The sequence below is a fragment of the Rattus norvegicus genome, chromosome 5 (assembly GCF_021556685.1).
Source record: "Rattus norvegicus strain SHRSP/BbbUtx chromosome 5, alternate assembly SHRSP_T2T, whole genome shotgun sequence".
Lineage (NCBI taxonomy): Eukaryota > Metazoa > Chordata > Mammalia > Rodentia > Muridae > Rattus > Rattus norvegicus.
In genome coordinates, this window is record NC_141538.1 from 34,907,501 (window position 1) to 34,934,921 (window position 27,421).

At 39.3% G+C, this 27,421-nt stretch overlaps 1 protein-coding gene across 5 annotated transcripts in view; it reads left to right on the plus strand.

Moving 5' to 3' along the window:
* LOC120102838 (uncharacterized) overlaps positions 1 to 27,421 on the plus strand; it is a 108,802-nt gene that overhangs the window by 7,566 nt on the left and 73,815 nt on the right. For 3 of the 5 annotated variants that reach the window (XR_015620159.1, XR_015620158.1, XR_015620157.1), the window contains exon 2: positions 1,703 to 1,821. Coding sequence is in view for 1 of the 5 variants with exons in the window: in XM_087551496.1 (XP_087407622.1) it covers positions 1,703 to 1,821; positions 26,799 to 26,906 (227 nt within the window). In the remaining 4 variants the exon portion in view is untranslated. Of the gene's footprint in view, positions 1 to 1,702; positions 1,822 to 26,798; positions 26,907 to 27,421 lie in introns of all 5 variants that reach the window. The other 2 variants (XR_015620156.1, XM_087551496.1) reach the window with 1 other exon arrangement.

Here is a 27,421-nt window from a genome sequence, read left to right on the forward strand (position 1 = left end):
AACAGTTTATTGTCAGCACTAATTTAAACTTTGTAGAATTTAATCCAGGAACAATTCCTGGATTAAAAGCATGCAAGATTACAAGGCATACATATTTCAAGTTTTAGTTTCTCACTTATCAAGTTTATGTTTAAAAATCTTTGAGCTGGGTGGATAATGGTCCAGTAGGTAAAATGCTTCTTGTACAAGTTTGAGAATCTAAGATGAGATCCCCAGAACACGCCTAAGACTGGATATAGTAATGCATATTTGTAATTCCATTTCTCCTATGAGGCAATCAGAGATAAAGACAGGAGAAACACAGAAATGTGAGGACCAACTAGCCTGGCATAAGCACCAGTGAACAACAAAAGAGCCTATCTTAAATAGTGAGGACAATATTCAAGGTAATCCTCAGATTTCCATGTGTGCTGTTTGCCTGCACACACACACACACACACACACACACACACACACACACACACACACTCTTGTATACATATTATCAAAGATAAAAAAATCTTGAGCTAGGGATCTGGCTTAGTAGGGTTCTTGCTAGCATGCATAACATTCAAGATCTGATCTCTAATACTGAAAAAAAAATCTTTGTAGTCAATATCTATATAGTTCTCAAAACTCTAGAGTGCATTCAGATGTGGTATTTCTTAATATTAACTTGGGAAATTTAAATCATGTTAATATATTAAAAAAATAAACCCTGTACAACTGAAAACTTGTTTGGGAAAATATCTTGCTTCAAGTGTAGTTAGATATTAAACTTGACTATATTCAGGCTTGATTTAATCAAATATCAATCACCTGAGTAAAGTCAGAGATTACTTTGAAGTAGACACATGAAAGATGATAAAACTGAAATATGAATTGCTTACATATAAAAGGTACTTCACGCTCTACCAAGTAGATTTCTAATGAAATCATGTATGTTTGTTTGTCTTTGAGACAGTCATGCTGTGTAGTTCAGGCTGGCCTAGAACTGGGCCTACAGCCCAAACTGTCTTAGTTAGGGTTCCTTTTGCTATGATGAAACATCAGGACCAAAAAGCAAGTTGGGGAGAAAAGGGTTTAGTTGGCTTATATTTCCACACCATTGAAGAAAGTCAGGACAGAAACTCAAGCAGAGGTGGAACCTGAGGCAGGAACTGAGACAGAGGCCACAGAGTTGTGCTGCTACTAGCTTGCTTGACATGGCTTGCTCAGCCTGCTTTCTTACAGCATCTGGGACCACCAGCCTAGGGACAGCACCACCCACAATGGGATGGGCCCTCCCACACCAATGACTAATTAAGAAAATGCTCATAGCTTGATATTATAGAGGTATTTTCTTAATTGAGGTTTCCCCCTTGCAGATGACTGTAGCTTATGGGAAGTTGACATAAAACTAGCTGGTACTCTGACCTTGAGTTTGTGATCTCATCTCTACCTGAGTGCTAGGGTTATAGTAGGTGTGTACCACTGTGCCCGGCTTTTACGTCAATTTGGAAGTGTTTATTATCTCCAGTGTGATATGATGGTGCTAGTAATTTACATTTTTCACCCGAACTTTAGAACAACTAAGTCTAAACTAAGACTTCTTTTGGAAGTCTGCAAAAGTCAGATTGAGTGGGTACCTGCTCATCAACTTTGCTAGTGGAATTTGAAGACAATGTTTTAGATGTAATCTGCCCAATCACAGTAAGAAAAAAACCCACTCTTGTTTCTCTAGAGGCCGGCCCTTGGCATATATATTGCATGGAGGAGTAAGGTAGAAAATATTCTTTATGAAGGCAAGAAGTTTCTGAAGAGAAAGGAGATGAGAAGACATCTTCCCAAACTCAGGGCTTGGTGAGTTTTTTTTTTTTCTTCCTAGAGAGTAATACTGAATTTTGAGAAGGAGAAATTCAAGGTACATGAGAGGCAAAGAATGTTGCTCCTACAAAAGAACTGTCCTGACAGAAGTCCACAGAGGACAGAGGGATTTCCACAGTAGTTCCTAACTTTAGGTAAACCTGAGCCTGCAGAGTGTAAGTATATACAAACACACGTTTGATAAAAGGAGAAGAGAGATAAAGTCACATTTGTGCTCAGGTCAGGATATTGGCAAAGAGGGAGGTAGGTGGTAAACAACAGTTGGTAGAATTCTGAGATTTAGCCAAATCCAAGGAAACAAATGATCTAAAGGTGTAATTGAAAGGGAAGGCCAGTTTGCATAACAAAACTATGAAGAAACTTTTCCCAGACCCAATGTGACACATTTTAAAGAAGACCACAATCCCAAGAATCAGTACAGGGTTATTTAGAACTACTAGTGAACCTTCATGTTTCAAAGAAGAAGTAGTCTTGCTTTTCAGGTTTGCTCCTGTGAAACTCTGGGCAGTAACATGTATCAAGAGTTGAGTATCATAATAGGAATGTGTAATTCCCTATCTATAATTTGTAAGCAGGCAGGTAAAGGCTTTGAAAATCTTAGTGTGTGCTTAGACATCATCCTTGTCCTCCTCCTCCTCTTCCTTCTCCTCCTCCTCCTCCTCTTCCTCCTCCTCCTCATCCTCCTCTTCTTCCTCCTCTTCCTCCTCCTCTTCCTCCTCCTCCTCATTCTTCTTTCTTCTAGAAAGGTTTCTCTGTGTGGCCCTGGCTGTCCAGAACCTGCTGTGTAGACCAGGCTGGCCTTGAACTCAAGAGATTTTCCTGCCTCTGTCTCCTAACTGCTGGGATTAAAGGCATGTACCACTATTGCCTGGTGTGCTCAATCTTTGTAATACCTGTAAAACCCTTTGTCACAGGCCTGTGCTTGGTTTGGGCTGTCTTTGCTTTGCTTTCCATGTCACCTATTCTTGCTGAAACTTGCTTTCATCATTTATGAGTTGGAGTAGGTGTAAATGAGATAAGGCATGTGTAAGGTAAGCTGTCACAAACATAGTTAATCTTTACTTCAGATCTGACTATGTGTGCTCCATACAAGTTTTCTTTATTTTAGCCTAGCATTTTGAGGGTGAATTCTGTGGCTGGGTTCTTATAAAGAACACAGGATTTGCTGCTTTTTGGGAATAAAAAAAAAAACCCCCACAAAAAAACCCAAATGATTATTTTAGGAGCTTAGTAATTATTCAACCCTTGGATCTTTTCTAGTTAATATAGTTTCTAAAATACTCATCTGTTGGAGGCTCAATAAATACTTCTCTGCTGAGAACCATATGGATGATGGGCAAACAGGATGTAACACTTTCATTCACACAACACGTCAAGTGATCTTAGACCTGGGAATTGGCAAATGTGCAGAGAGTAATCAAACCGGCTTTCAAAGTCTAGCTGTACCAGTTTGGTTTTGATTTATTGTCTTGCCTGTGCACGCTGTAACTTGTACCTGTTTATATAGCCTGATACAGAACCTCTGACTCATGCAAGAGTTTCATAGTTTGTCTCTGAAAGCAGTTAAATCACAGCCTGATGAAGGAATCATCCTCTAAGGCACTTCTTCCCTTGAACCTCAACTATTCAAGGAACTCTGTATCCCTTTGTTTACTGCAGTTACTGCTCACAGCATCCCACACACCATTGGTTGCCCAGGCTTTGGGTTGTGCTTGCCATGAGTATTGAGAATTTTAGTATGATACATGCAGTAAAACAGATTATTTAGAAAGTGTGGAGTGTCTACATCTTCCCAAAGAAAGCATAACTGAGTTATTTAATTAGTTCTTTTTGCTTTTTATGTTTTGGTTGATAAAGTTGTTCTTTTTATTTAGACTTTTTATACTATACATTTTGATCATATTCTCTCCCCTCCCCAAGTCCTCCCAGTTCCTCCTTACCTTCCTGCCTGCCCAACTCCATGCTTTTTATCCTCTTTCCTTCACTCTCTCCCATCAAAACATGAACAAAACAAAAATGAAAACAAACAAACAAACAAACAACCCAAAGACAAAAATACCATGCCAAAGTAAAACAAAACAAAAAGTGGGCACTACCCCTGAGCATGGGACCTGACCTAGAGTGTGGTTATATAACCAGTGACACTAATTTAGTTTTTCTTTGCTAGCAAGCATCAATTGCAATAAGCTTCTTGGTTGTGGGTGGAACTTTGTGCCCATATCCCCTTCTCAATGTTGGGATTTTTTTTTCTCTTTTGAGTCTTTGCAGGTCTTGTGCATGTTGTCAATTGGTGTACATTCACATGTATGGAGCCTTGTTGTGGCTGGAAGATGCTGTTCTTTGGAGTCATCTACCACCCCTGCTTCTGAAACTCTTTCTGCTCCTTCTTTTACAAAGATCCTAGAGCCATAAGAAAGCGGTGTGGTGGAAACATCTCACTTATGCCTGAGTAGTCCAAAGTTTCTAATGCTCCACAGTTGTGGAGTTTTGTGTTAATTCTACCGTAAGAAGAAGCTTCCCTGATGAGGCTTGAGTGAGGCATTGAACTATGCATATAATAATATGTCGTTAGCTTAATTTTATTGCTATATTCGTTTAGCAGTATAATAATAGTAGGTTTCCATTAGGGCCTATGACCTATCTAGTCTCAGGTTCATGGCCACTTTAGTAGTATTAGGTATGGGTTTCATAAGTCTTAAATCTAACTAAAAAGTGGTTGGTTACCACCATAACATTAGTGTCACTATTGCACCAGTGTATCTTGTAGGCAGGTCATTGTTACAGGTTTCAAGGTTTATAGCTAGATGATGCTGATGACTACTTATCTCCTCCAGTAGCATACGATGTACCTTCTGGTACCATAGATGCTAGTTAGTAGAGAAGAAGCTTCTAGTTGGGCACCAGCTTGATTTCTCCATGATATAGGTAGTGTCTTCATCAAAGAGCATTACCATCAGGTTGCCTTGGCAATAGTGTTATGTTTGACAGGTGATGTATGGTACCCCTTTGGCCAAGGAAACAGCAAGATGTAGCTCATTCCTGACACTGGAGATTTTACTTGGTGGCCTGTGCTGTCTAGGTAGGGCATTGTCTTACTCATTATATGGTGACTCAATTTAAATTTCTTTCATCTATGTATATATGTTTAGAAAGCCCCTATAGTAGTTGGTTTTCATAAAACCTCTCAAAATGCCTTTCGTGTTAATTGTCCCTCTCCATGTTCTCTCCTTTGCCTTGCCTTCCATTCTGCTTCCCATTTAACCTTCCATCCTAGCTTCTCCTTTATCACATTATAACACTATAAAAAGCTTAAAAGCGAATGTCCACATATAGGTCAAAACATGCAACATTCATCTTTTTGGATTTGGGTTACCTCATCTAATAAATTATTTATATAGCTCCACCTACCTGCTACTTTCACTTTTCTTAACAACTAAATCATATTTCATAGTGAAAATGCAACACATTTTTATTATCCGCTCATCAGTTGATGACTATCTAGGCTTTTTTCTAGTTTCTACTTATTTTACAGAGAGCAGCAATAAACATGGATGAACAAGTATCTCCACAGAAAGGTATTGACTCCTTTGGGTATATACCCAAAAGTGGTATAGCTGAATTTTGTGATAGATGGATTTTTTTTTGGCATTTTGAGGAAAGTGCACACTGATTTGCATAATATTAGTTTGTACTCTATTAGCAGTCAATAAGTGTGTCCCTCTCCCCACATATTTGTCAACATAAGTTGTCATTTTTTGTATTGATCTTGGCCATTTTTATTGGAATAAGATTAATTCTCAAAGTGTCAGAAGTCATCTATGAAAAGTTATGGCAAACAAATGAGTTTTCTGAAGATGGCCTTCTGTTTTACATAGCTACAATGAGTACACTCTGAGATGCAGGGTCCTCAGGGACTCCATTCCAGAATTGACTCTCACTGCTGATATGCTTTCCCAACCATTATTACATAGCCTAATAATTCCTGGGCATGAGCCCACACTATTGGGGAGATCTCCTGCAGTATCAATATGAAGATGTATTTTCTGTACATCTTCTGGGTAATGCTGTTTAGATGAATTGATTTTATAATTCCTTTTAATGACTGTATAGAACTTCTAAATTGATACAAGTAATATCAAGCTCTCTATAGAACAAAAGATGCATATAGCTCTCTTCAGGTGTCATGGGCTAATTGCACTAGGAAAAGAGAGCAGGCTTGGAACAAATTTAAAATCTAGGAAAACATTCCCTCTAGGTTAGGAGTGAGACCACTATCTGGTAATTGAAGGTCATAAACTGGGAATGGACAATTTATTATAAGTGCAAGGACAGAAAATAAAATATTGACTAGTTTATCTATACAAAACTTCAGATTAATAAGACATAAGGTAGAGTCTCTTGATAAAACCAGAATAACTTGTGACATAAAAACTATTGCTTTAAACTTATAATGAACTTGTGAAGTCATAAACTCTATAATGAATGTTTAGTCAGGTACTAGTCTTAATGGAAAGACATGTAAACAATTCTGTAACTCCTTAATCCTTATCAACCTGTGACATGAACAATTGCCTTAAACTTACTATCAGCTTATGGAATGTAGAGATGCTTAGAAGTCTGCGTAATTAATTATCTTGTTATAACATTCTGCCTGATAGTTGTATGAGGTAAATTTTTAGAGAAAGTATAAAAACTAAGACCAACAATAAAGTGGGGATTTAATCCTCTGGTTCATCTTTTCTTTCCTTTTCTTTTCACTCTGGCTCAGGAATTGTTAAGGAACTGCAGTAAGAGGCCTGAGTCAAAAAGAAAAGAACCCAGTAACTAACTTTCTTTTCCCTTGCTGATATCAGCAGGAGTTATTTGCCAGAAAACAACAGTTTTTGGCCCTCAAAAGCAAGAAAGAGTTAAATCGCCAAGAGTAAGCAGCTTTTGGCCTCTATTGCTGACTCCATATCCACTGTCACTACATTCCTCAGGAAACTAGATTCTGGGATAGCCTTCCAACATCAAAAGACTTTTAACTTGTATTTCCTTGAAAACTTATGGATGTTGAAAAAATTTTAAAGTGTATTTTTAGCCATTCACATTTTATCTTTTTAGTTCTGTATTTCATCGGGTTATTTTTTTCTTGATATTAAGCTTTTTCCTGGTCTTTGTGTATTATGATGTTTTTAATCAAATGTATAATTGATAAAGATTTTTTCCTATTCTATAGACTGCTGTTTTGCTCAAATGATATTTCCTTCAGTGAAAAGAAGCAGCTTATCTTCATGATGTTCCATTAATTTAATTTTTGGTCTTACTGGCAGTGCTGTAGGTGGCCTTATTAGAATGTTCTTTCTTTATCCAGATATCCTTCAATAGAGGAGTAGATACAGAAAATGTGGTACATCTACACAATGGAGTACTACTCAGCTATTAAAAACAGTGACTTCATGAAATTCTTAGTCAAATGGTCAGAACTAGAACATTCCAAGTGAGGTAACACCATCACAAAAGAACACATGATGTATACTTACTGATAAGTGGATATTAGCCCAAAAGCTTGGTACACCCACGATACAATTCACAGACCATATATAGTTCAAGACAAGGAAGTCGAAAATGTGGATGCATCAGTCCTTTTTAGAAGGGGGAAACAAAATACTCATGGGAGGAAATACAGGGGCAATGAGTGGAGCAGAGACTGAAGGAAAGGCCACACAGAGACTGTCCCACCTGGGGATCCATCCCATATGCAGCCACCAAACACAGTCACCTTTGCTAGTGCCTAGAAGTGCTTGCTGACATGAACCTGATATGGATGTCTCCTGAGAGGTTCTGCCAGAGCTTTAGTGATACAGATTAAGATGCTTGCAGCTAATCATCAGACTGAGAATGAGGAATCCAATGGAAGTGTTAGAGAAAGGATTGAAGGAGCTGAAGGGGTTTGCAACCCCATAGGAGAACAATATCAAACAACCAGACCCCCAGAGCTCCCAGGGACTAAACTACCAACCAAAGAGTACATATGGAGGGACCCATGGCTCCGGCCACATATGTAGCAGAGGATGGCATTGTCTGGCATCAATAGGAGAATCCCTTGGTCCTGTGAAGGCTCTTTTAGGCAGTGTAGGGGAATGCCAGTGTGTTGAGGTGGAAATGGGTGGGAGGGAGGGGTAGCATCCTCACAGAAGCAGGGGAAGTGGGGGCTGGGAGAGGGGGTAACTAGGAAAGGGGATAACATTTACATTTGAAATGTAAATACATAAACTATCCTATAAAAAGAAAGTTCTTTCTTGTGACAATGAGTTCAAACATATTCCCTACTTTTCCTTCTATCATATTTAGGGGATCTAGTCTTATGGTTATTTTATATGCAGGGTGATAGACATGGATCTATTTTCATTCTTCTAAATGCAACTATCCGGTTTTTCCAGCACAATTTTTTGATGATGCTGTCTTTCCTCCAGTGTATAATTTTAACTTCTGTGTCAAAAGAATTTATCTATAGATGTATAAAATTATGCTTGGGTCTTTGAATCCATTGATCAAAGTATCTGTTTGCATGCAAATATCATGCTGCTCTTATTGCTATAGCTTTGTAATACAATTTAAAATCTGGGATGGTGATATTCCAGTTCTTTTATCATTAAGGATTATTTTAGTGTGTGTGTGTGTGTGTGTGTGTGTGTGTGTGTGTGTGTATGTGTGTGTGTGTGTGCGTGAGAGAGAGAGAGAAAGAGAGAGAGAGAGAGAGAGAGAGAGAGAGAGAGAGATCATATCATCTGCAAATAAAGGTACTTTGACTTCTTACTTTCATTATTGATTTACATAGATTAGATCATCCTGCATCTCTGGAATGAAGCTAACTTGATCAGGGTGGATAATCTTTTTGGTATCTTTTTGAATTTGATTTGCAAACATTTTCTTAAAAATGTTAGCATCTATGTTCATAAGAAATATTGGTCTATAATTTTATTTTTTGGGGGGCTCTTTGTGTGACTTTTGAATCAGAATAATAATGGCTTCATAAAAAATTTAGAAAGTTTTCCTTCTATTAATGTTTTATGGATTAATTTGAGGAGCATTTGCATGAGTGTTAGTTCTTTGAAGTTTTGATAGTGTTCTGTGTTGACTCTATCTGGCTCTAGGAATTTGGGGGGTAGATTGGAACATTTTTTTTCTCAATTGCTTTTATTTCCTTAGGGATTATGAATCTGTTTAAATTGTTTATTTCATCATGACTTAACCTAGATAGGTCATATATATCAAGAAATCCCATGGATTTCTTTTAGGCTTTTCAGTTTGGTAGAAAATTATTTTTAACATATGTCCTTATAGTTCTTTGAATTTCCTCATTATCTGTTGTAGTGTCTCAATTTTGCTCTCCAATTTTATTAATTTGGATCTTCTCTCTTTTGTCTTTCGGTAATTTGTCTAACATTTTATCAATCGTGTTGATTTTCTCAAAGAACCAATTCTTTTTTTTTATGTGCATGAATATTTACTTCATATATGTCTAAGTATCCCATACATGTTTGGTGCCACAATGACAGAAGAGTTTCAGATCCCCTGAAACTTGAATTATATATGGTTTTTTTTTTTAGAATATATTGGAAATTTTTTATTAGGGCAAATGTTTCCATGACTAAAATCACCTCATTTACATAAACATACTACAAGAGTCTTTGTTAAATAGGAAAAAAATTGAGATAAACATTAGTTAAATTATTAATAACATTTCAGCATATAAACCTGAGATCACAACTTTAGTATGCTGATCTATTATTTTCTTTTTTTTTCAGTTACTACTGTACTTTATTGTGTTCAACCAAATCACCATGTTACAAAAATAGCAAGCTGCCATAATAAAAAATAAGGCTCCTCTATCCAGCACCAGATAGCATCATTTTACTTTCAAGCCTAGAAATTGCACACTTGTATATAAACCAACCGAAGATGAGGATTGAGAGTTCATCTTGGTGGATTTTTCCTTTGATGAATATGAAGTGTCCTTCCTTATCTTTTTTGATGACTTTTAATTGAAAATTGATTTTATTTGATATTAGAATGGCTACTCCAGCTTGCTTCTTCTGACCATTTGCTTGGAAAGTTGTTTTCCAGCCTTTCACTCTGAGGTAGTGTCTGTCTTTGTCTCTGAGGTGTGTTTCCTGTAGGCAGCAGAATGCAGGGTCCTCGTTGCGTATCCAGTTTGTTAATCTATGTCTTTTTATTGGGGAGTTGAGGCCATTGATGTTGAGAGATATTAAGGAATAGTGATTATTGCTTCCTGTTATATTCATATTTGGATAGTTTGGAAGTTATGTTTGTGTGCTTTTCTTCTCTTTGTTTTGTTGCCAAGACGATTAGTTTCTTGCTTCTTCTAGGGTATAGCTTGCCTCCTTATGTTGGGCTTTACCCTTTATTATCCTTTGTAGTGCTGGATTTGTAGGAAGATATTGTGTAAATTTGGTTTTGTCATGGAATATCTTGGTTTCTCCATCTATGTTAATTGATGTTAATTGAGAGTTTTGCAGGATACAGTAACCTGGGCTGGCATTTGTGTTCTCTTAGGGTCTGTATGACATCTGTCCAGGATCTTCTGGCCTTCATAGTTTCTGGCGAAAAGTCTGGTGTGATTCTGATAGGTCTGCCTTTATATGTTACTTGACCTTTTTCTCTTACTGCTTTTAATATTCTTTCTTTATTTTGTGCGTTTGGTGTTTTGACTATTATGTGACAGGAGGTGTTTCTTTTCTGGTCCAATCTATTTGGAGTTCTGTAGGCTTCTTGTATGCCTATGGGTATCTCTTTTTTTAGGTTAGGGAAGTTTTCTTCTATGATTTTGTTGAAGATATTTACTGGTCCTTTGAGCTGGGAGTCTTCACTCTCTTCTATACCTATTATCCTTAGGTTTGATCTTCTCATTGAGTCCTGGATTTCCTGTATGTTTTGGACCAGTAGCTTTTTCTGTTTTACATTATCTTTGACAGTTGAGTCAATGATTTCTATGGAATCTTCTGCTCCCGAGATTCTCTCTTCCATCTCTTGTATTCTGTTGGTGAAGCTTGTATCTACAGTTCCTTGTCTTTTCTTTTGATTTTCTATATCCAGGGTTGTTTCCATGTGTTCTTTCTTGATTGCTTCTATTTCCATTTTTAAATCCTTCAACTGTTTGATTGTGTTTTCCTGGAATTCTTTCAGGGATTTTTGTGTCTCCTCTCTATGGGTTTCTACTTGTTTATTTATGTTTTCCTGGAATTCTTTCAGGCATTTTTGGGATTCCTCTCTGTAGGCTTCTATTTGTTCTCTAAGGGAGTTCTTCACGTCTTTCTTGAAGTCCTCCAGTATCATGATCAAATATGATTTTGAAACTAGATCTTGCTTTTCTGGTGTGTTTGGATATTCCATGTTTATTTTGGTGGGAGAATTGGGCTCCGATGATGCCATGTAGTCTTGGTTTCTGTTGCTTGGGTTCCTGCGCTTGCCTCTCGCCATCAGATTATCTCTATTGTTACTTTGTTCTGCTATTTCTGACAGTGGCTAGACTGTCCTATAAGCCTGTGTGTCAGAAGTGCTGTAGACTTGTTTTCCTGTTTTCTTTCAGCCAGTTATGGGGACAGAGTGTTCTGCTTTCGGGCGTGTAGTTTTTTCTCTCTACTTCAGCTGTTCCTGTGGGCCTGTGTCTTGAGTTCACCAGGCAGGTTTCTTGCAGGGGAAAAGTTGGTCCTACCTGTGGTTCCAAGGCTCAAGTTTGCTCGTGGGGTACTGCCTAAGTCCTCTCTGCGGCGGCAGCAATCGGGAAGATCTGCGCCGCTCTTTCCGGGAGCCTCCGTGCACCAGGGTTCCAGATGGCGTTTGGTGTTTTCCTCTGGCGTCTGGATGTGCGCAGAGTGCAGTCTCTTCTGGTTTCCCAGGCGTGTCTGCCTCTCTGAAGGTTTCGCTCTCCCTCCCACGGGATTTGGGTGCAGAGAACTGTTTATCCGGTCTGTTTCCTTCAGGTTCCGGCGGCGTCTCCCCAATTCTTTATTTCATTGATTTTGTTTATTTCTATTTTATTGGTTTTAGCCCTGAGTTTAATTATTTCTCCCCATCTACTCTTTTTGGAGTTATTTCTTTTTGTTTTTCTGGAGCTTTTGAGTGTGTTTAAGTTATTAATATGTTTCTCAAATTATTTTGGTTATGATCCTCAGTTTTAATGGTTGAGCAACCTCTCTAGCCCTCTACAGTTTTTAATGTTATGAACTTGCCTGTTATAACTGCCTTCATTTTGTCCCATAGGTTTGGGTATGTTGTGTTATAATTTTCATTCAGTTTTGTATAGTTTTCAGTTTCCTTCTTGATTTCTTTCTCTACGCAGTTTTCATTCAGAAGTGCTTTGTTCAGCTCTCATGAGTTGTAAGTTTTCTGTAGTTTTTGCTTTGTTGATATCCATCTTTAATCTATGGTGGTCATATAGGATGTAGGATGTTATTTCATTTTTTACATATTTGTTGGGACTTTCTTTGTGTTATATGGTCAGCTCTGAGAAAGTTCCAAAGGATGTTTTAGTGGAATGTTCTGCAGATGTTTGTTAGGTACATTGGATTTTATGATATCTCTCAACTCCCTCATTTCTCTGTTTAAGTTTTGTCTGGATGAGCTATGCATTGGCAAAAGTAAGGTATTAAATTCATTCTTTATTTCTGTGTTAGGGTCAATATGTGATTTTAGCTGCACTAGGATATCTTTTATGATATTGGGTGCTTTTGTGTTTAGTGAGTAAATATTTAGTATATAAGATCCTCTTAGCTTTTTATTTTAATGACTATGTAATATTATTTCCTCTCTCTTTTAAATAATTTATAAGATATTAAAATAGCTATGCTTGCTTGCTTTTTTGAATAACCTTTTCAATTTATTTACCCCAAGGTGATTTCTGTACTTGATGGTAAGGTGCTTTTCTTAGATGCAGCAGAAGGATGGATCCTGTTTTGTAATCCAGTCTGTTTGTGTCTTCTCATTGGTGAATTGGGATCCTCAGTATTAAGGCTTATTAATGAGCAGTGTTTATTAATTTAATTCCCCTTATTTTGTTGTCATGCTTTTCTTCCTCCTCTTTTGATTAGCAGTTCTGGGATTATTTATCTGGCATATTGTCTTGGTTGTTTAAGTTGTGTTTTTGAGCTGGGATCTAGGCATCTGGACATAGTATGTTTGAAATGTTTCTTGGTATAGATATTAGATCTCATCCTTGCTGGGTCGGTGTTTCATTTTTGGTTGCTGTTGCCCACTCTGGTTCCGAGCCCGGTGTGGCAGATGTTGGGTCCCTGAGTTACAGCCAAGCCTGGTAGCAGTGGTAGAGAGTAGTTCTGCAGGTCAGCAAGGATTAACAGTGGAGTAAGCTAATAGGAATGGCTGAAAGGAGTGATAGGGAAGAACTAGGTAGATCCTGGACACTGGCTCTACAGCCAGAGGCTGAATCTCAAGGGGATGTAGGTGAACTAGGAGGAGTAGCTCACACAGGCAGGCGGTACAGTCTGAGGAAACTGGAACTGAGGATGTAGAAGAGGATTAAGTTTCTTTCTGAAATCCCAGCCAAGTGTGGCTCTGTGGTGTCCCTACCAGAAAGCTGTTCTTCCAGATGCTCAAGAGTCACAAAGAATGGATATGGGTTAGAAGAGAAGGCTGAAAGGAATGGCAGGAAGAACTACACTTAGTTCTTAAAAACAAAACAGAGCTACATAATAACTTGTTCTTCTACATTGTAAAAATTGCATTTGGGGCTTCATTTGAAAAGATAAATATTGATATCAACAAATATTGATAAATACTAATGAAGTGGGAGTATTAGAGGGCTGGGGAAAAACTGGAAGGTGGACATTATCTGAGCCACATCTGGGCTGGGTTATCCTGTGTTTGTCTTATGACTCCATTACTTGCTTTAGTCCCTGGGGTAAATGACTGGATCCTATGACATGTTGGAATAAAATGTTATGAAATGGGTACTCATCCAAGTTGGGCAACTGTGTAAAGGGACTATAAAATGCTGGGACCCAGTTCATCTTGAAGCTGATGCTCAAAAGCTGAAGGGGTGATTTCCTAGTGGGAAAGCCAGCTGAAACGCTTTTACAGGCTTTTGAGGGTAGTATGAGTATAAATAAGCTATAGTTTAACCTGAGCTCCTAAAGTAAACACCAGGAGATGCCTGGTTTTATTTCATGGTACTATGGGTCCAAAAAAAATCATTTTACACACATGTTTGTAATAACATGTTTCTAGCTCACACATGTACACTGTATAAATATTAGAGGAATCAAAGGGTATAAGTAGAAATTTATTCTCCACCTCTCTCACATGTCCTAGTGACATAGTTTCCTTCCTAGAAGGTGTCAGCAATTGCTGGTTTCTAACTTTCTACCTCCTTCTGTCCCATGGCTGTCTTCCCCAGCCTTAAATACTGCTTCCCCCGGAGCTTCTCAGGTTATGTCTCCACATGCCTTGTTTAATTGAGCTTTATGTATCTACTTTCAAAGTCTCAGTGCTTTACCTATTCTTATCTGATTTCCTTTTCATTTCTCTGTAATCAGTTTCCCATGTCTCATCCCTGCCAGTGCTGTTCCTCTTCTTTGATATCATTCTTCTTCTCTGACTTATTTGACCTTTCTGTTTCTATGAGAGTCAGGTTAGGTGCCATTTTTTTTCCTGTTTGTTTCCATTGCTTTCCATTTCCTTATTCTTAAACTTTTAGGTCATTATTTCAAGCTAGTCATCTACATCTCATCGGAAATATGGATGTTTATTTGAGTTACTGTATTTTACTAAATGATGCAAAATGCATTAAAAGATTTGGATAAAGGTGTTTGCTACCAAGTCTGACAACCTGAGCTGGACAACCTGATACCCACAAGGAGAGTTAATTGGCTACAGAATATTTTCTGCACTCCTCACATACTTAGTAGTGTGGATTTGTGCTACTTCTCTCTCTGTCTGTCTGTCTTTCTGTCTCTGTCTCTGTATCTCTCTGTCTCTGTATCTCTCTGTCTGTCACTCTCTCTCTGACTAAATAAACACAAAATTAAAAAAAAAGTTGCATTTGGTCCTGGATTTGTATAAATCCCAGAAGTTTTAAAGAAGTTAGCAAAAACTTTCAGTTGGAAGTTTGTCTGTTGTTTTGTTGTTGTTTGTTTGTTTATTTTTAGAGCCCTGGCTACAGTTTGTTTGTAGACCATGCTGGCTTCAAGCTCAAAGATCTGCCTGCCCGTGCCTCCAAACAACTGCTTAGCTGGAAGTTTATCTTTGTTTCATAAAAATATGATTAAATAAATGAGTTTGCTTTTTAAAAATAAAACAAGAAATTATAATTCATAAAGTTTTTGGATCATTAAATGTGCACATATTTAGAACTTCACTGTATACAATGACCCATGTAAGTTGAGAGCATGGCTTTGGTATCAGGAAGATCTGGGTTTGTCACCTCCCATCTGTGTAATTTTGATAAACTTGTCACAGCTTTTTAAGTCTTGATTTCTTGCCAGGAAAATAAATGAAGGCAAGAGAAGCATTGGATAGATCACCTGCCACGTCATAAATGCTTGATAAGTTCTATGTTATTTCTGCTATTTATTTTACTATTTTGTGTGGTTAACTATTCTTCTGAAATAGCCAAAAATGTTTACTTCTGACTCCTCCAGACCTCTTATCTTATTGGAAAAGGGATTTAGAAGATGTGATTATGTCAAGTATCTTTCAGAAGAATTATCTGGGGTTATTCAGCTTTCTGACTTGGAGTCCACTGAAGGACAGGTTCAAAATACTGGGGAAATTCCCACTCCTCTGCCAAGCACAGACCTTAACTGTCAGTAGGTTTATCTATAGCCATGCCAGGGTTTCCCCATTTCCTCATAGCTATGGCTAGTTTTCAAGATCAATATCATCTACTGAGCACATGGTATGAGTGGTGGTTCTATTGAGTGCTTTGAATATATTGTCTTGGTTAAGTCTGTCAAAATCCTGATGGTGATCAAAAGAAATATTATTGTGCGTTTTTCAAATGTCAGGTCATGGCTCACTAGGTTTTTTATCAGTTTTGTGGGGAGTTAGCAGTTTGAAATAGCACACGATGTAACCAGTTCATTGCATGGAATAAGAGTAGGTATACTTTCATAAAATTTTAGTTTCAAATATATATGTAATAGTATATATATGTATATATATACATATATATAATAGTTGTTTATATGTATTTGTGTTGTGGGTTGTATTAAAAATACACTTCCTGCCATTGGTTATATTTCTTACAATGGGTTAAAGATTTTAAACCACCAATGAAATGGAAGAATGTGGTCTCCAATTACAGAGCTAACTACTTCCATTCCAATTGCTTATCGTATTAGCTCTGTGCTCTTGTGTGCAATTTACTCTTTCCATATTGTCACTCTATTTATGGGTCTTTTTAGTAGTGATGGAGTTAATCTGACTACAGCACTTTGACAATACCATAGTACTTAGCACGTGGATCTTTTCTCAGTATGGTGTGTGTTAGTAAGTGGCACGACCAGTCAGATTCCTGCTTAGTCTAACAGAATTTATACTCTTAGCCACTGTGTGCCATTGCTTAAGTTTGAAATCCAATCCAACTTTATATACACTTAGATATTCTCTTAGAGCAAACTACGGGTGAATAAACTTCCCTCTAAATGCTAAAATACTAAAATACTAGGCGCTCTGATTTCCTGTAGTTGGCCTACTTGGCATAGTCTTATCTCTGAGGCAATACAGGCTTTGTGACTTGTTCTGCTCTGAATAGCAAGAAAGGAAGATGTGGAAAGCAGCAGTTAGTTTGGCTTGTGTGGGACAGACTGGTGACTCACTCACAGGATGATAGCAGGGTCCCACGTAGACTAGAGCCAACGGGAATTACATCAAGGAGGAGAGCTCCCAAGAATGTGGAGGGACTTCTGCTGTCTAAAGCTCATTAGGTTATCAGAGTGCCAACTTGTCTGTCTGTCTGTGTTCTCTGTGTGTGTTTTGTTGTTGTTTTGTTTCTTTGTTTTCCTTCCTGCCTTATTTCTTCCCTTCCACTGTGGAACTCAGGCAGGTGGTTAATTGTTTAAACCAGATTTTAGCACTGCTGGTCATTATAAAAGGCCATAGTGCTTTTATAGACTCTGATAATTTAAAAATCAGGAAGTTTAAGTTTATGTTTCTCATGTTACATGTTAACATAACTGTATATTATTCTAGTTCCTTAAACGACCAGCTTTCATTTAACAAATAACACATCTAAAATGAATTGCATACGACTTCTAAAGAGTAATTTTGTTGCTTGTTGATATGTTGCTAGTGGATATACTGCTGTGCTTTTCTTTGTTTCTTTTTCTTTTTTTCTTTTGGCTTTCAGATCAGGAAGTAAGTGAGTCTAACCTGTCTTACAGGATCTAGCCATTAGACAGCAGTGTTTTGAACCGCTAGGAAAAGAAAAGTGGTAAATTCATCCTGTTTACCCCATGTCAACACATCCAGTTCCTTGTAGTAACAATGGTAATCTTTCAGTTTTTATTTAGTTTGAATGTTGTCCTTGGCATGTGGCCCTACTGCCTGAGGGCTGCATATAGAAGGGAAGATAAAATCAGAGATTTCCTTACAGAGATGTGTCTCTTTCTATTTTAAAGGCTATGAATAACCCTTGAGGTCAGTGGTAGTCTAAATTAGTTGCTCACGTGTTGTAACCTGGTGTTATTTTGAAAGAAACATAGAGCTCCTTATTAATCTCTGTGCAAAAGATCTAAACAGCAGATCCCAGGACTCTACAAGCCAGTCCAAGAGGTGTTGGTGAAAATTCTAGGGACCTGAACCTCATTTTTCACTTGTCGATATGGGTGGCAGTTGGGAATCGCATGATGCGGGGAGTGGCCTTATAACAATGTGTGTGGATCTTTCTGATGCTCTGATAATATGCTGGGCCCCACCTTATTTCTGAAGAGGAAAGACAAGACAGCAATGTGCTTGCCTCTCAGTGTTCCTTTCTGCTAAGCACAGGATCTTCCCATAGCAGTCATCTAGGGGCAAGAACATTCTATTAGACCTCAGATACTCTGAGGGAAAGATGTTAAATGTCAGAGTCAACACCGTATGGTCTTTAGGGCTATGTCACATTAGGAGTTTGGAGAGGATCTTTAGGTTATTATAATACAATATTAATACAATATTACATGTGTTGTAAATTGGTGTGTATCATTGGTGTTGTTGATTTTCAAAAGATCATTTCTTTCAAGTATATTATATATTTGACCATCATAACCCCTATACTTTCTTCTTCCATTTTCCCTTTACTCTCCCACAACCTCCATCCCTCCCACAACTTCCCTTCTGCTTTTTATGTCTTAGTCACAGTTCTCTAGAAGAACAGAATGGATAGAGTAGATAGACGCATACTTCTTACACAGGGAATTTATGAAATTGGCTAATTTATGAATAGTCCAGCAATTGCTGTCTGTATAATGCAAAGGTGGAAATCATGGTAGCTTCTCAGTTCGTGAGGTTGAATGTTGCAGTAGTCCCAATCTGGAACAGGAAACCTAGAGGATCATGGAGAGTCATTGGTCTTCATTCCATGGTGGAAGACTGAGGAAGCTGGATTCCAGTATCAGCAAAGGACAGCACCGGCAGCAGAGTAGATGCACTTACCAGCAACAAGTGAAAGTGAGCAGAGAGAACAAAGCTTTCCCATTAGTCCCTTTGTATTTTAGCTGCCACTAGAAGGGGCTGCCTACTCTGGGTGATGGAGGGTCTTTCAGCTTCAGTAAATTCTCCTGGGAAGTGACCTCACAGACATTCCCAGACATGTACATTGAACCGAATCCAATCAAGTTGACAACCAAGAGTCACTGTCACAGAGTAAAAAGTTAGCAAAGATTTTTCCTCCATTCGATGGGTTGTCCCTTCTCTCTGGTGATAATTTCACTTACTACACAGCTCTTCAATTTTGTGAAATCCCATTCATTGGCTTTTAGTGTTATTTCCTGACTTCGTGAAGTTTTCAGAAAGGACTTGCTTATGCCTATGTACTGAAGTATATTCTATTTCCTATTTTCTTCTAACAGTTTCAGGTTATTAGATCTTGTATTAATGGCTGATCCATTTGGAGCTGTGTTTTGTTCAGGGTGAAATATGGACTAAGTCACATTCTTCTTCCAGTGGATTCTAGTTTCCCCATACCATTTGTTGAAGAGTTCAGAGTCAAGTCTGCTATCTGCTGTGTGCCATGCTCCAGCACGTTGATGATCATGTCATTCTCCACAGAGACAGCTTTCAGAAGTTTTCTGGCCCCGTCCTTAGATTCATACCGGAGGGTATACAGTTCTTTATTGCTGTTCCACTTAGCCGGCAGTAGTTCTAACTTCTTATCCTTGGGACCTGGCTGGTCGTTGGTGCCCAAGCCATAGTAGCCGTTTGTTACCACTTCCCAGTGCAGGAAGCAGTGCGTCCTGCTGGCAGCTCATAGCCGGTGTGGCCTTCACGAAGAGAACCTCCAAGCCTGCCACAGATGCTTGTGGCTTCTGTGGGGAAGGAAGAAGAGGAGGGCACTCTGGATGCTGCTGTTTTCGTTTTCGGCTCTGTCTCCTCATGGTATATTCTTACAACTTTGAGTAACTTGAAACCAAGTACTGTGTAAATTGAGATTATTTTTTTGATTTTGTTTTCCTCTCAATGGCTTTTGCTATATTAGGATTTTATATCTCTACGTAAGTTCTAGGATTTCTTTGTCTAGTTTCATACAGTTTTTTATTGGATATTTTATTTATTTACATTTCAGTTGTTATCCCCTTTTCTGGTTTCCCCTCCTGAAACTCCCCATCCCGTACCCCCTTCCCACGCTTCTGTGAGGGTGCTCCACTTCCCACCTGCCTACTCCCACTTCCTTGCCCTGGCATTTCCCTACACTTCATCGAGCCTTCACAGGACCAAGGGCCTCTCCTCCCATTGATGTCCAACAAGGCCATCTTCTGCTACATATGTGGCTGGAGCCATGGGTGGTTGGTGGTTTAGTACCTGGGAGCTCTAAGTGGTCTTGTTGGTTGATATTGTTGTTCTTCCTATGGATAGAAAACCGTTTCAGCTCCTTTAGTCCTTTCTCTAACTCCTCCATTGGGGACCCTGTGCTCAGTGCAATGGTTGACTGTAAGCCAACTCTGTATTTGTCAGATTCTGGCAGAGCCTTTCAGGAGACAGCTATATCAGGCTCCTGTCAGCATGTACTTCTTGGCATCCACAATAGTGTCTGGGTTTGGTGTCTGTATATGGGATGGATATCCAGGTGGGGCAGTCTCTGGATGGCCTTTTCTTCAGTCTCTGCTCCACACTTTTGTAGAGGGCCACAGTAACATTCGCCACCACTAGATGGCGCTGGGTTCCACTGTGCCCCATGTGGAAGGCCGAGCTAGACAAGATGGCGCTGGCCTCCGCCCCGCCAGTCGACTTCCTTTCAGGAAGTTAACTGTGTGCGCATGTGCAAGAGTGCCTTTGTGCCAGGTCTTTGCCCATTCCGGGGCATGCCTTATGAGATCATGGGTAAGCGACCAATCAGGTGTGGATGAGCCGCGCTAGGGTGTATATAGCTGCGCCATGCGGGCGCGCGGGGGCTACTCCTTAAGATATTAATAAAGTTTGGTCGCAGCTAGGATTCCTATGTCCCCGCATGTTTTCTTGCTGGCGAGGTTGCGCGTGGGACATTTGGTGCTGGGAACCCGGGACAAAAGCCACACCATTGCCAGGTGCCAAGGAGAGCCTCCGTTTCACAGAAGGGATCCAGAAGCTGTGAGTGGGGATAAGACTCTGAGAGACTATGTTTAGCCTTGATCTGTTCCGCCTCACTCCTTCGCTGGATGCGGCAGGAGCCTCTATGGTTGCTTTTTCTATTGACCTTTGAGTTTTTAGTTACCGCCAAACGGCGTCAGAGGTCGCGTGGGAGCTGCCCAGGTGTAACAGCAAAGCAGAGAGCGTTGGGGGAAGGGCAAGGCGGCGGCGTGTCAGAAACAGGGTTGAGTAAAAAATTAAAGAGCTCAAGGAAAAATTACAAGAAGATAGTCCCCTCCAATTCAGAGGCGAAAGGTTGGGGAAAGAACGCCCCGGGTGAGAAGGGAGGAGATAAAAGGAACACAGTATTTTGGGAGAAAAATTTTGTCTTTGTGCTTGTAGAAGGTGTGATTAAGCTCCCACTCCGGCCCGCGGGACGCCGCGGCGTCCGTGCGCCAACGCGACAGCTTTGCAGAATCATACTGATTAGGCTTGATAGAGGCAGACCGCCTGAAAATTTATTCAGGAGAATCAAACAAAAGGACATCTCAATGCCCATGCAGAGCTTGATGGAGTTAATGTAATTGGGTTGTGAGTAAAAATATTCAGGACTGTTTCACTTCCATACCATTGGTGAATGTCAGTCATGTTGCTCAGATAATATATCTCAGTATCTTACAGGAATTGGGTTTCAACACGTTGATGGACTAGTCCAGGAATTGAGACAATCCATCGTCCATATCGACTCCACTCGAGTGGATAGTCACCGTGAACACCATCTGTTTTTTTCCCTCTTTGTCTATTGTTTGTCCCTGGTGCACCAGGATGTCCCCATGTCTGTCAGTGCATGTCTGTGGTTTTCGTTTCTCGTTGTTTAAATGTTTTATGTCTCATGTTCACAAGAAAAAATGGTAAAAACTTTATCTGCCGGTCATTTACACCTTGATTTGGTTTTAACTCGTTTCAAAAAGGGAACAAATGAATAAAAACAGTTTCAATCAGGCCTTTAGAGCCCTACACCTGTAGCTAGGAACATAGGTCAGCTGGAGAAGCTGCCCAGAGGCTAAGCGTCTACACGAGCTGATCTTAAAGGCGCCAGCAGCTTCTCAGCTTCTTTGATACAAGAGCTGACAGCTGTTTCTCTTAGAGAAATCCCTGACTTATTATTTGACTCAACAGGTGACAAGGTGCTTCTCTTAAAATCATAGCTAAAAAGGTAAAAATGGTGTTTGGTCTAAATATTGAAGATATGTGTAGCCACTTCAATTTGTTTCTGATTGGTTTTAAATGTGTAAATATGCTCTACTTGCCTTGGTCATAGATTGTTGGCTTTTTAGTTATTGCATATGGTTAAATGGGTATAATATTGGTAACAGAAAGTTGACATAAAGCTGGTAATTTGGATGAAGTCATTCTAGATAACATGTGACATGGGCCAACCTAGGGAAACAGGTCTAAATTGAGATAATATTTTTATGGAATTCTTATCCTAGAAACCAGGCTTCTAAAAGAATTTAGGACAATGTCTCTTTGTTGAGGTACTAGAGACTACGCCATCGTGCGTTCATATATAGGAATTGGCAGTCAAACTTTGTATCTGCATTTTGATGCTAATTCCACTGCCCTAAGGACAGCTGCCTAGTCACATACTCAGGACTCAGGTGACTTTCCAAAGTTGTGGCTGTGCTCTGGTGTTACAAGGAGAACTTAAAGATTGTGATTAAGGATTGCCAGTGTTACATTGACTAACTCAAACTTATTTGTAATTAAGAAAAAATCAAACAGGTAGAGATTGTTACAAGATTTACGAAGGATTGATGAGGTTTTAGAACTTGTGAGAACATTACAGCCAGTCTGTTTACTCCAGCTGCCATTTCAAGATAGATTTAGAGGATTGATTTTGAGTTTTCATTCCGTGAGCTTGCTTATAGTTTTGGAGAGCCCATAAAGCGATATCATTAGAAATGGCTAACAGCCTTATATTATGTAATTTTGTTGCTTCTTCAATGTAAAAGGTTAGAACTTAAATCTTTCAGTGTATATGGAAATTTTTACTACGAACCTTTGCTCTCAAAATGAGCTTTAATATTTGGGGAGTAGCTGTTACACTACTCCAGAAAAGAATATTTGAAGCTAATTTTAAGCTTCTAAGGATATGTTAATTGGCTAAGTACCTCACCCTACCAGAGGACTTAGGTCTTTGTTATGCACATTGGAGATAAAGCTTCAGCTGTGTTAATAAAGAATTGTAGACTAGAGTCATGGAAGTATTTTAAAAAGAAACCTGGTAAAACATATCTTATTCCAAACAACAGTTAATTGGTTATTACAAAATACTGATATTTGGCCTATTACATATACAAATTTTTCAGACAAAATTGATAATTTTACTCTTTACATGCTTTTGTACTTCCTGTATATTTGTGCATACAACCCATAGGAAATGCGCTTACTGTATTTATAGGTGGTACATCTAATGAAAAGGCTACATATATGATTGGATCACTTGTTTATTCTCTTGAGTTTCCCCTGCTTCCACACAGACTATTAAATTACGTGCTGTAGCCACTGTTTTTAAAATGTTAAAAAATCAAGCTTTCAATTCATATACTGATAGCCAATGTGTGGCTTGTGGTTTACAATTGATTTCAATTACTTATTGCTTTATTAGAGACAGGTTTTCTACTTAAAATCAATGAGTGATTTCAGTGTGAATGTCTGACAACTCACTGTCCTTTCAGTGCTCTGGCTCAGACAACTAAACAAAACCATAGACCCAGCTCTTTGAAAATGGTAATGGAGTTGATATGAAAAGAGGAAGACTCCATTTGCTTGCTTTCTATTCCCAGCCTCACCCTGCCAGTTCAGAGATTTCTAGTACGACTAAATCTGGACAATATTTACAAGATTTGACATTTCTAATTAATGCTTATGTTTAGGTAAATAAAGTTTGTGAGGTGCTAGAGAAATGGCTTAGTGGTTAAGAGCACTAAATACTGTTCCTTAATAGACCATTTAAGAACTCAAACTGGATTGCCTGGGCTCCTTAACAAGGGAGGACAATGATACCAGACAGATTGTAGGCCTTACATAGGAACAATTAGTCAAAAAATCTCATTCTTTATATATCCAAAACAGTAATGCTGGAGACAATAATTTGGTATACAAGTCAATTTATAAATACACGTGCTCAGTGTCCTCAATTTAATCCTCGAGGACTTACCTTAATAAATAATATCTTTACTATATCTTAATAAATAAATAGGGGGAGTTATCCCTGTATGCTAATGCTCCTTTTATTTCAATTTTAAAATTTGGATGCCAAAGTTTATGGCACCCTACAACTAGGCATACTTCTGCCTAGGTGAAATAGAGAGATCCACATATTGACATGATCCTGCCCAGATATTTTATATGGGGAAGAGGGAATGTTTGTGTTTTTTCTACAGGATGCTACAAGAGTGTGCCAGCTGCCTGAGTGGTTGCTGAGACTTGCTGATCCTGGTTACATGAAGATTCAGCTCTCGTGGTTCGGGTCCCTGGAGTCATTCCTCTGCCCTGAGAGGAAGATAGAAGATTCCCCTTCACCTTTTGTCATCACAGAGATTTTGCCGTTGCTGCAGTCAGTGTTACCGCTACGTGTGTCCCGTCCCACTATGGCTCGCTCTCTGACCCTCTGTGCACTGCTGCTTGCTGGAGAAGACTGGACTCCAGCCGTTGCTGCCCCCCTCATTCCCTGGTGACTCTTACTGCCTTAACTGGTCATTTTACAGACTGTAGCTTCACAGGAATGCTACCTGCGTAAAGATGCTGTGGACTGGGGAACTCTGCCCTGGTTGTACAGATCGCAGAAATAGTTCCATTGTCTGCTGGTTGTTCCAGAGAAAAATGACTGATCCTGAACTGTCCTGGAAAAGACCTTGACACTTTCGCTGCTATTGTAGCAGCCATTACTGCTGCAGACATTGTGTCTGCAGTGTCTGGAGTTATCCTCCCCCAATCTATTGTTAGACAAGCACAGTGGATAAACTTTCTGGAGTAGTTACTAACAATTGGAAATTCTAAATTCTATTATAGGAGCAGCTTGACTACGGCCCTTGGTGGTAACAGCTGAGGTGAACTAGATGAGGTGCCCACTACTTATCAGGAGTGGCTCTGTTTGGTGCAGCCCTATGCTGTGGATTAGTGTTCATACTATGGTTGGTTTGCAAACTCAGATCTCAACAGAAACGTGACAAGGCCGTTATCACTCAAGCACTTGTGGCCATTGTACAAGGGGCCTCCCCTGGAATTTGGTTATCTATGCTCAGGAATTAGTCGGTATCTGAGTTCTCTGCTCTTGCACCCCATGGATCTGTGGATCCTGCACTGGGATGAGAGAGACTCTCTCTCGGTATCTGAGTTCTCTGCTCTTGCACCCCATGGATCTGTGGATCCATTGCACTGGGATGAGAGAGACTTAATGATCCTTTGATCAGCCCTTCCACATCGCTGAGGTTTCCGATAGGGTGATCAGGACTGTTATAAAATAATATAAAATAAATCAGGACTGCTATAAAATAAATAGGGGGAGATGTAGAGGGCCGCAATAACATTTGCCACTACTAGATGGCGCTGGCTTCCACTGCGCCCCACGTGGAAGGCTGAGCTAGACAAGATGGCGCTGGCCTCCGCCCCGCCAGTCGACTTCCTTTCAGGAAGTTAACTGTGTGCGCATGTGCAAGAGTGCCTTTGTGCCAGGTCTTTGCCCATTCCGGGGCGTGCCTTATGAGATCATGGGTAAGTGACCAATCAGGTGTGGATGCGCCGCGCTAGGGTGTATATAGCCGCACCATGCGGGCGCGCGGGGACTTCTCCTTAAGATATTAATAAAGTTTGGTCGCAGCTAGGATTCCTATGTCCCCGCGTGTTTTCTTGCTGGCGAGAGGGAGCGCGAGGGACACACTTTGTCTCTATATTTTCTCCTGTGAGTATTTTGTTCCCCCTTCTAAGAAAGTCTGAATCATCCATGTTTTGGTCTTCCTTCTTCTCGAGCTTCATGTGGTATATGGAATGTATCTTGAGTATTCATCCACTTAACAGTGAGGGCATACCATGAGTGTTCTTTTGTGACTGGTTTACCTCACTCAGGATGGTATTTCAACATCTGTAGTCATCAGGGAAATGCAAATCAAAACAACCCTGAGATTCCACCTCACACCAGTCAGAATGGCTAAGATCAAAAACTCAGGTGACAACAGATGCTGGTGAGGATGTGGAGAAAAAGGAACACTCCTTCATTGTTGGTGGGATTGCAAGCTGGTACAACTATTCTGGAAATTAGTCTGGAGGTTCCTCAGAAAATTGGACATTGAACTACCTGAGGACCCAGCTATACCTCTCTTGGGCATATACCCAAAATATGCCCCAACATATAACAAAGACACATGCTCCGCTATGTTCATAGCAGCCTTATTTATAATAGCCAGAAACTGGAAAGAACCCAGATGCCCTTCAACAGAGGAATGGATATAAAAAATGTGGTCCATCTACATAGTTGAGTACTACTCAGTTATCCAAAACAATGACTTCATGAAATTCCTAGACAAATGGGTAGAACTAGTTTTATGTAGTTTTATGTCTAGTTTTAAGACATTGATATATGATGAACTTTAACTTTGACACTTCCCTTTGATTTTTTTCCCTTAGCTTTGATGACCTATTTATTGGCAATATTTCCCCTCTTACTGTATTGAGGCCTGTCTGTCCCTTTGTATGCAGTATATTTGTTTTTTTTAACATTGGGTACTGTAATATTACATATATGTAAAATAAGCTTTCTGTTCTCTTATTCAACACAAAGTTACCTTTTTAAAATGTTCCTAATTGTCTCCTGTATTAGATATTTCAATGGTGACATTTTCTTACTTTCTAAGTTCATTTGCTTAGAATATCTTTCTCTATTGTTTACCATAAGGCTGTATTCAGTTTGTCCATAAGTTTTGTTTTTTTTAGGCAACACCCAGGTTTTTTTAAATACAATCTGCTAAAGTATTTCTTTAGATTTGAGAATTGAGACAACAATCATTCAGTTATTGGTACACACACACACACTCTCTCTCTCCTCATACATAATCTTTACTTTCTCATTTTGTTGTCTGATATTTTTGTAATCTCTGTTTGCTCACAAATCAGAAATTTATTTCTCATAGGTTTGGGGACTGGGAAGTCAAAGGTGATGCAGACGAAGCTGAGGAGATGCTAGCATTTGGGTCTGCATTTGCTGTTCACCGATCTTGCTCTTTAGCTACCATCATGGGGTAATGCAGTCCTTTTTTATACAGACAATAATCTCCCTCATGAGAACACTCCCACATGTCTTCAGGAAATCTCAAAGGCCTTGGCTTATGATATGCATTGAGGGTTGTGTTTTACCACGTCATTTTTTGAGGAGACACAAATACAGATACAGTTATCCAACAAAGTATCAACTGAAAATAATTTGTGTTTGGAACAATTTTTTACTCTGTAGCTCAGGTTAGACTTGAACTTATAATCTTCCTGCCTCAGGCTTTGAGTGCATACAGTAAGTACCATGTTTAGACAAAAGAAAGTGTTTTCATGATAAAAATTTTATAGTTGGAGAATGCTCAGTAATCAATGTCTTCTTTTGAACTTAGAGACAAGAAAGGGCTAAACTTATAGCATATAGGAAAGAAAAGCTGCTTTAGTGCTGGGGAAAACTAATTCAGCCACAGTGGATGTATTAGTTTTCATCTCTGAACTGGAGCAACTGGCTTAGTCATGTGTCTATCTGGACAACTATAACTCCTTG